Genomic DNA, 9,969 nt, shown 5'->3' on the forward strand with positions numbered 1-9,969 from the left:
CGGGGACAGCGTCCTCCGCCCACCCCCTTCTCGGAGAGGGAAGCCTAGTTACCAAGGCCTTTGAGTTTTCTTGGTTCCCTGAGCAAATTCACCTCCTGGGCAATCCTCTGGGTTGGTGTTTGTCTCTGAAAATTTCACCCCTTTGCTACCCAAATTAGAGCACTCGGGCGGCTGGGATGGGAAAGGAGACTACTTTCCTTACTCTTACAGGAGACCCAGGTCGCGTTAGCCAAGTTGTGAGGCTTTCTTTTATTCATGTAGTCAATAGACACGGAGCTCCTCCTGTTGTGTTCTAGTTGTGTTAAATGGGAATTCAAGACCGGTAAGCGTAGGTATGGTTCCCAAAGGTCTTTACAGCTAAATGTGGAAGGGCGCGCCATAGGGGCGGACAATTTTACAAATAACAGCAAAGAGTTATAGAAGATATGACAGAAGTGTGGCCAGTGTACACGAAGGAGAGATTGGTAAGGGAGTGTGTCAGAGTTTTTTTTAAAGGAGATGACCTTTGGGGCGCTTGGGTGGTCCTGTCAGTTAAGCATATAACTCCTGATCTCAGCTCAGATCTTGATCTCGGGGTTGTGAGTTTGAGCGCTGCATTGGGCTCCACGCTGGGCATAGAGACTACTTAAAAAAAAAAAAATGATGATGACGATGACTTTTGATATCTTTCAGGGCTTATCATTTCCCTATGATGAAACCGTCCCTCCCCCACTCTCCACCCCCAATTTCGAGGGCCAGTTACTCTCTCCCAAAAAAACATATTACCAAGACATCAGCCAACCATCAGTAGATATAACTTGGCTGAGGCCATACCCTTTAGATGTGTCCAAAGCCAATCTATGTGGCTATGGTGGTAATTACTACCACCACGTAAGAGGGAACTCTGAGGAACTCTGGGTTCATATTTATAACCATCCTTAGAGAGCATATGCACACAGAAGAAAGTGGAAAGCAAGAAGATTAGGAAGCAAAGGAGCAAATAATAGACAAGATTTTTTCAGTGCTTATTCATAGAAAATAAGTAGGGGGTTGGAGGTCAAGTCTATGAATGAGAGATTCCCCAGAGTCCTCCACCTGCCAGCAGAACTGAAGACATGAATCTGGCAGCATCTGATTCATAGAAAGGCTCACTGTCATAGGTTTACAGGTGCTTCATCAAGCTACTCCATGACCTTTCAACTCACACCCTTTTCTCTGATTTTCTGCTCACCAAACAAACTCTTGATTTCAAATGTGGCCTCTCAAATATTTTGAACAAGGATGAGGGTGTCTTGGGTGCCTGGGTGGCTCAGTCAGTTAAACATCTGCCTTTGGCTCAGGTCATGATCTCAGGGTCATGGGTTCAAGTCCCATGTCTGGTTCTCTCTCAGCGCGGAGTCTGCTTCTCCCTTTGTGTTAGTGTACTCTCTCTCTCAAATAAATAAATACATTTAAAAAAAAAAAGAATGAGGGTGTCTTTAACATTTGGCACAAGTAGTAGCTGGTATAAGATGGAATACATTTTCTAACTTAAAGTTACAGTTGTAAATTATCAAATTGGCACCCTTACAGATTCACTGATGTCCTCTAAGTTTAATTAGTGGGTGTGCTGAATAACTTGAAACAAGATCCTGGACTTGCAAAGCCATGGTGATCTCCCACTCCCCAAGGACTGTTCATACGGGGAAGCCACATGAGGGCGGTCACATTCCTCTGTCTCAGACTCTGCATTAACCACAGCGTAACCTAGCACAAATATGTTTTTATTTGTATGCTTAACCAGCATAGGCCTTCATTGAGATCAGGAACCATGTCTTTCTTACCTCTGTATCTCCAGAGCCAAAAGATGCCTGGCAGGGGCACCTGGGTGGCCCAGCGGTTAAGCGTCTGCCTTCGTCTCAGGGCGTGATCCTGGAGTTCTGGGATCAAGCCCCACGTCAGGCTTTTCCGCTATGAGCCTTCTTCCTCTCCCACTCCCCCTGCTTGTGTTCCCTCTCTTGCTGGCTGTCTCTCTCTCTGTCGAATAAATAAATAAAATCTTAAAAAAAAAAAAAGATGCCTGGCAAATGTTCAAAATCTGTTAGGTATGTGAATATTTGAATTAGAACTCTCATGATCAAACTACAATGAACTGGAGCTAGAGCTTGTGATTCCCTTTTCAGTTCCTCCTTCATGTTGAAACAAAGGTGATCTTTCGGAAATAGAGACCTGATCATGTCACACACACACACACACACACACACACACACACACCCGAAAAACTCTGATGATTTCCCATTGCTTTTACAATAAAGACTTAAATCCTTATCATAGTGAGGTGGTTGGAGTTCTTAGTTCAAACAATAGAATTCATTTAACTAGTTGAAGCAGTAAAAGAAATTGATTATTAAACTGCTCTGTCCAATAGAACTTTCTGTGCTGATAGAAATTTTCTGTATCTGAGCTGTCCGATAAGGTAGCCACTAATTTCATGTGGCTATTGAGCACTCGAAATGTAGTTTGTGCAGCTTAAGAACTGAATTTTAATTTTTCTTTCATTTTACTTAATTTAAATTTAAATAGCCACATGTGACTAATGTTTACTCCATTGTACAGACAAGATTAAAGGACACTAAGTAGTTCACAGAATCTCAAGATGGGCCAGAGAGTCATGTTTCAGGTCTATACAGCCAGGAACAGTGTCTAAACCTTACCAAGGAACTGCTCAGGGAATACCCCAATGAACATAGATACTGCAGCTGGCATTGCTGACTGACCACTGGACACAAGAATCTCCCCTACTGTTAGCCCTTCGAATCAGATGTTTCCAATGCTATCTTGTCCCACATGGGCTCTACACTGTGCCTGCTTCCTCTGCTGTGTGCCTCTGAACTAAAGGCCCTGACTGATCAATGGAGCCCAGGGGATGAATGCCCAAGCTGCAAGGGAATCTGGGAAGGCCAGTTTCCAGTTTCCACATCTTATAATGTGGGAAATTCCTCACACAAAAGAAGAGTGTTGAGAAGATGCTGGATATCCAAAAAATATGACAAATGTCTACTCTACATGGTCTATACCAGTGAGTCTCAAATGTTAATATGCAGACATACCATCTGAAGATATTGTTAAAATACAGATTCTCATTCAGTAGGTCAGGAGGAAAGAAGGAACAAGATTCTGCAGTTCCAACAAGTTGCCAGGTGTTTCCCATGTTGCTGATCCAGAGACCGCATTTTGAGTAGCAGGGCTTTATACAATCCCACAAGGACGTCCTCTCTAGAACATTCCAATATCTCATTCCCTGTCTGCACTTCAGACACAGTAGGAAAAACATTCTTTTTTAAAAAAAAAAACTTTATTGAAATAGAATTCACATTCCATACAATTCACCCTTTTGTCATATAGCTGTTTTTCAGAGGCCTTGTCTTCTCTTGATTTGTCTCTGTTTCTGAGCCTGTTCTCCAGCTCTCTGTATTCTATGATGCACTAATATCCTTTCAATAATTGCCTCTCTGATGAAGTTAACCAGAGTTGATTTCGTATTTTGAATTTAAGAACGCTGACGAAATACATCTTCTGACCCACTTGCGGTTTTAATGGGACAGGAGCATATGAAAGGCAAATGGAGCTTTCTAATCCTTCTCAGGAAGGACAGGTGTGAAGACATTGCTTCTGGGGTGTGCGTGTGTGTTTAGATGTATATATAACAGCTTTATTGAGTTATAAGTCACATACTATAATACTCACCCTTTAAAGTATACAACATAGTGCCTCTTAGTATAGTCAAGAGTTTAGCAATCCTCATTCTGACTTGTTTTGAATAAGCTCCTTTCGTTTTTCCAGACCCGAGGGGCTTTGAACATATCTACATGGAATCTACACTTTTGATGAGTCATTCCCACAGCCTCTCCACTGAACTCCCATATTCACTCTCACTGCCTCTCACCTGCAACTCAACACATCCAACTCCACTCATTCAACTCCCTCCGTCACTCCATCTCTTCTCAGACCCCGCCTCCACACTGGGCCTCGCTGATTGGCTGCTGCCCGGTGACGTCCTCACACCGCGACCCAGGATCTGGGATCGGGTTGTCATGTGGCTCGGTGGCCGCCCGTGGCTCCCAGTTCTTCTGCAAGGGTACCTCAACCTCCGGCGCCTCAGCGCTGCCAGGATTTGGGCTAGTTGTTGGGGTTCGATGGCGGAAACACTCGCGACTGGGGCCGAGGCAGCGACCGGGCTGAAGGCTCCGGCTCAACAAAACGGAGACGCTAGTGGCGACGCGAGGGGTGAGCGGCCCTCCGGGAGCCCGGAGCCGGCCCGGGAGGACGGGAAGCAGACCCCACTGAGCGAGGAGCGGGCCCCGGTTGCAGCTTCGGGCCCAGGCAAGCGTAAGAAGCGACGGGACGCCACCAGGGAGCGCGTCGTGCCACCCCCGAAGAAGCGGCGGGCAGGGGTGAGCTTCGGCGATGAGCACTTTGCAGAGACCAGCTACTACCTCGAAGGCGGCCTGCGCAAAGTGCGGCCTTATTACTTCGACTTCCGGACCTACTGTAAAGGCCGCTGGGTGGGGCACAGCTTGCTGCACGTCTTCAGCACCGAATTCCGAGCCCAGCCCTTGGCCTACTATGAGGCCGCAGTCCGGGAGGGGCGCCTGCATCTCAACGAGGAGCCGGTGCAGGACCTCAGCATTGTGCTCAAGGTGGAGTCCTCATGGGTCCGGCCGGAAGCGGGCGAGGAAAGGGGGCAGGGGTCTTTTCAGAGTTAATAGGGCATAGGTACTGGAGTAAAATCGGGGTAATTCGGAGGCGTTTTCGCTTTCACTCGGAACACTCTTCTAGCCCACTTCTCTTATCCCGTCGCCGCAAAAGTAGTCTCTGCTTCACAACTCGGCCCATATATCCCCTCCATCTGGGCGGGTTCCTTGTTTCCAGAAGTTGGAATTCTTAAAGCTCCTTTTGTGCACTGGCACTGATCGCTATGTTGCGTTGTAGATCTCTGTACAAATAGTAGTAATACAGCCTGTTGTTCATGTCTCCTTACTGTGTGCTGGCACAGAGGTAAGCATTTTATGTACTTAACATTAAATGCTAACGACAGCCTTGTGGGGTAGGTATTGCCACCTCATTTTACCTGTGACGAAACAAAACTAAGGTAAACTTCAGAGAGGTAAGTACTTGCAACAGTGTCACCTCCAAAGCCTGTGTTCTTGTAACTACTACTTAAATTATTTATCATAGATCCTGATATGATAGAATTGTGAAATGTCGGGTATAGAGATTAGAATTTTCTAGCCCAGTGCTTTGACCCTTTAAAATTCTCACAGCTAAGAGTTACCAGACACCCCTGTCAGTAATGCTCTTTTGTGAGGGGAGACAAGGTGATTTTAGCAGGTGAGGAATGAGTGGTTTGAATCCCCTCTCCCATCCCAATTTTGAGAAGTGCAGGTATGGCCTAATCCTCACATTTTACAGATGAGGAAACTGAGGCCCAGAGAAGTTAAGTGACATGCAGTGCGCCTGTGGCAAATCCAAGTCTAGAGACCAGATGTCTGGACTTAACAGCTTGGTGTTATTTGTTCAAGGTCACAATTAGTGATGATTTTATGGAGCTCCCCCCCTCCATTTTAGAAAACTTTACCTTTTATTTATTTTTATTTTTTAAAAAGCTATTTATTTATTTAGAGACAGAGAGCAGGGGGAGGGGCAGAGGGAGAGGGAGAGAAGCCCAAGTAGACTCCCCTCCCAGTAGGGAGCCCAAGGTGGGGCTCGAACCCACCACCCTGAGATCATGACCCTGGCAGAAATCGAGAGCTGGACTCTCAACCAACTGAGCTACCCAGGCACCCCAGAAAACTTACCTTTTAAATATAATTTTATTGTAGAGAAAATACAAATAAAACCAAAACACTTTTGTAATCCCACCACCCAGAAATACCACCAAGACATTTTTGTGTATGTCCTTCTAGTACTTTTTCAAAGCCTGCTCTCTGCCTGTGTGTCTGTATTTTTACAAAATGAATACACTGTGCGTGCTGTATTTTCTGCTTAAGGATGTACTGTGACCATTCTGTGTTAGTAAGGAACAGGAAGCTGTGTGAAGTTCATACAGATCGCTTGTCTCTGGTCTGATGAGTTGCCTGTGTCATTTGCAGGACAATGACTTCTTGAGGAACAGAGTGCACAGGCACGAGCCACCAGTCACAGCAGAGCCCGTCCGCCTGCTAGCTGAGAATGAGGATGTGGTGGTTGTAGACAAGCCTTCTTCCATTCCTGTCCACCCTTGTGGCCGCTTCCGACACAACACTGTCATCTTCATCCTGGGCAAGGAGCACCAACTCAAGGAGCTACACCCATTACATCGGCTTGACCGCCTTACCTCCGGGGTCCTCATGTTTGCCAAGACAGCGGCTGTCTCGGAGAGAATTCATGAGCAGGTTCGAGACCGGCAGGTGAGCTGGGCTTTTGTCCCCTGCATGCCACTTCCTGGGCTCTGTATCAAAAGTGTGTCACTGAGTTCTAGTGAAGTGGGCCTTCATGTTATCTTGCCAAGCTTCCTATCCTCAGGAAGGTCAACACTGAAAATGCGAAAGACAGGTTGTTATCTCTTATGTTTCAAAAGATCTTTAGAGGTGGCTTGTACACTGGGTCTCTTGATAGTTTGAAGTTTTAAAGTGCTGACAGGCTGACCAAGGTGTTTATTGGTTTTGTTTGGTTTTTTATGACTAAGATTTCTAAGATTGTGGGGAGAGCCTACTTGGTAGAAAGATTCTGGATGAAGTTGGAAGAGGCTTGGGTAGAAGAGTTAAATGTAGTGACTTGTAACTCTGGGTCTGACTGTGATACATTTAGTGAGTGTTTACTGTGTACCAGGCTCAGTACCAAGTACATTAGAGTGTAACTTACTGAATCCTTATAACAGTCCTGTGAGGTAAATGCTTTTCTAATCTTAATATTTTCTAGACAAGTTAATGGAATTTAAAGAGGCAAACTGTTGTACCCAGAATCATACAGCAGGCAAATGGTGGAGCTGGGGTTTGAATCCTCTTCCGTCTGACACTGATGCATTTCTCACCACTGTATTGGATCTGAACTTCATGAGTTTAGGCTTCGTGCTGACTTTCTCCCTCTTTCCTCCTATGTAGCTGGAGAAGGAGTACGTGTGCCGGGTGGAGGGGGAGTTCCCCACTGAGGAAGTGATCTGCAAGGAGCCCATCTTGGTGGTATCTTACAAGGTAGGGGTGTGCCGCGTAGATGCTCGGGGCAAGCCCTGTGAGACAGTGTTCCAGAGACTGAGCTACAATGGACACTCCAGTGTGGTACGGTGCCGGCCACTCACAGGCCGCACTCACCAGATCCGAGTCCACCTCCAGTTCCTGGGCCATCCCATCCTCAATGACCCCATCTACAACTCAGTTGCATGGGGCCCCTCCCGGGGCCGGGGCGGCCATATTCCCAAGACAGATGAGGAAGTGCTTCGGGACCTTGTGGCAGAGCACCAGGCCAAACAGAGCCTGGATGTGCTAGATCTCTGTGAGGGCGATCTGTCCCCAGGACTCATAGACTCTACAGCTCCCTCCTCAGAGCTGGGCAAGGACCACCTAGAAGAGTTGGCTACATCTGCCCAGAAGATGGATGGAGCAGTCGAGGCAGCTCCTCAGAATCTGGACACGATGGCCTTGGCACCAGAGAAGACAGCTGAAACGGATGTTGTGACTCAAGAGATAGACCCCCTCTGTGCAGAGTGCCGGCTGGTGCGACAGGACCCCTTGCCCCAGGACCTTGTGATGTTCTTGCATGCTCTGCGCTATAAAGGGCCAGGGTTTGAGTACTTTTCACCCATGCCTACCTGGGCACAGGATGACTGGCAAGAAGACTGAGGGCTATGGCCAGTGGAGGGATTGATGCTTGAGTTGGAAGAGGAATGGGCCATGGAGTAGGAGCTGACCCCATGGGCTGGTACTCAGGGTTTCTACAGGAGTGAGCTTGGGCTCTTAGGATCTCCTTATACTCTCTACCTCCTCCTTTCCTCTCCCTCTAGCTAGAGTTAGGGAACTTGTTGGTTTGTAAATATATCCCTTTTTCTGACACCTTGTATGTCTGGTTTTCTTAATTTTTTTTTAAATCGAGGTAAAATTCACGTAATGTACAATTAGCCGTCTTAAGATACACAGTTTAGTGACATTTAGTACATTCACACGGTTGTGCAATATCACCTCTTGTCTAGTTTGAAAACATTTCCATCACCCAAAGGAAACCCATACCCATTAAACAGTCACTCTTCGGATCCCCTTTCTCCTAGCTCTAGTGACCATTAATCTACTTTCTGTCTCTATGAATTTGCCTATTCTGGACTTTTCATATAAATCGAATCATACAGTATATGTCTGTCTTCTTTTGCTTAGCATAATGTTTTTAAGGTCTGTCCAATTTATAGCATGTATCAGTACTTCATTCCTTTTTCTTTTTCTTTTTTTAAGATTTTTATTAGAGACTTTCAATGGGTATGGGATTGTTCTCAGTTCTTTTTTTTTTTTCAAGATTTTATTTATTTGACAGAGAAAGAGACCGTGAGAGGGAACATAAGCAGGGGGAGTGAGAGAAGGAGAAGCAGGCTTCCCACTGAGCAGGGAGCCCGGCGCAGGGCTTAATTCCAGGATCCTGGGATCATGACCTGAGCCAAAGGCAGACACTTAATGACTGAGCCACCCAGGCACCCCTATGTTTCCACTTCTTTCAGGTATACTAAGGAGCGGAACTGCTGGGTCATATGGTAATTCTATTTTTAACTTTTTGAAGACTCACCAAACTGTTTTCCACAGTGGCTGAGCCATTTTACATTCCCCCTGGCAATGCACAAGGGTTTCATTTTCCCCATATCCTCACCAATACTTGCTATTTTCATTGTTCTGATTATAATTAGCCTAGTGGGAGTGAAGTGTTCTTGCATTGTGGTTTTGATTTGCGTTTCCCTGTTCAGCATCTCTGAGCATGTTTGCATGTGCTTCCTGGCCATTTATATATCTTTGGAGAAATGTCTATTCAAGTCTTTTGCCCATTTTTAAATTGGGCTGTTTGTGTTTTGTTGTTGAGTTATAAGAGTTCTTCACATATTCTGGATAGAAGACCCTTATCAGATACATGATTTTCAAAGATTTTCTCCTATTTTGTAAGTTGTCTATACATTTTATTGATACCATGTATCCTTCCTTTGATTAACAAGTTTTAATTTCTTTTTTTTTTATTGCAGTAAGAACACAACATGAGATCTACCCCTTAACAAATTTCTACGTGTACAGTACTGTACAGTTAACTATAGGCGCAATGTTGTACCGCAGATCTCTAGAACTCACATTACTAAAACTTTATATACATTGAATAACAATTTCCTATTTCCCCCTGCCCCCCTACTCTCTGCTTCTATGTGTTTGACTGTTTTAGATACCGGAAAAAAAATTGTTTTCCTTTACTTACTATTCACAAAATACGCTGTACTTCAAATGTGTGGGGAATTTCCCCACACCAAGCAATTCTCCCAACGCCAGCTGGGTGTCCTACAGTTTAACTCAATTCTGACACTGTCTACCTAGAGATAGCATCAGATCCCACAGGTTAAGAGTTCAGTCCCACAAGACTGCTCCACGTCAGATGCCCATTGCAGGTCCAGGTTGTCACCTGTGCTTCTGACCAACCAGAAATCAGGTTCCCACAACCCTCTCCTTGGGTTCAGTTATTTACTAGAATGGCTCACAGAACTTAAGAACAGTTTACTTACTAGATTATTGGTTTATTACAAAGAATATTGAAGGATATGGGGTGCCTGGGTGGCTGAGTTGGTTAAGTGTCAGCCTTTGGCTTGGATCATGATCCCAGGGTCTTGCTTGGCAGGGAGCCTGCTTCTCCCTTTCCCTCTGCTGCTCTCCCTGCTTGTGTTTTCTCACTTTTTCTGTCAAATGGATAAATAAAATCTTTAAAAAAGAAAGAAAAAGAATATTAAAGGATATGAATGCACAG

General features: G+C 45.4%; 1 protein-coding gene across 1 annotated transcript; it reads left to right on the forward strand.

Annotated features, from left to right (window-relative positions):
• Positions 1 to 4,026: 4,026 nt before the first annotated feature.
• RPUSD2 (RNA pseudouridine synthase domain containing 2) lies at positions 4,027 to 8,043 on the forward strand. Its single transcript, XM_026480010.4, has 3 exons — positions 4,027 to 4,658; positions 6,111 to 6,407; positions 7,101 to 8,043. Exons 1-3 carry the CDS (start codon positions 4,053 to 4,055, stop codon positions 7,833 to 7,835), a joined length of 1,638 nt encoding a protein of 545 aa, XP_026335795.3. The 5' UTR covers positions 4,027 to 4,052; the 3' UTR covers positions 7,836 to 8,043.
• The last annotated feature ends 1,926 nt before the right edge of the window (positions 8,044 to 9,969 follow it).

This window comes from Ursus arctos, unplaced genomic scaffold, assembly GCF_023065955.2.
Source record: "Ursus arctos isolate Adak ecotype North America unplaced genomic scaffold, UrsArc2.0 scaffold_36, whole genome shotgun sequence".
NCBI classification, from domain to species: Eukaryota; Metazoa; Chordata; class Mammalia; order Carnivora; family Ursidae; genus Ursus; species Ursus arctos.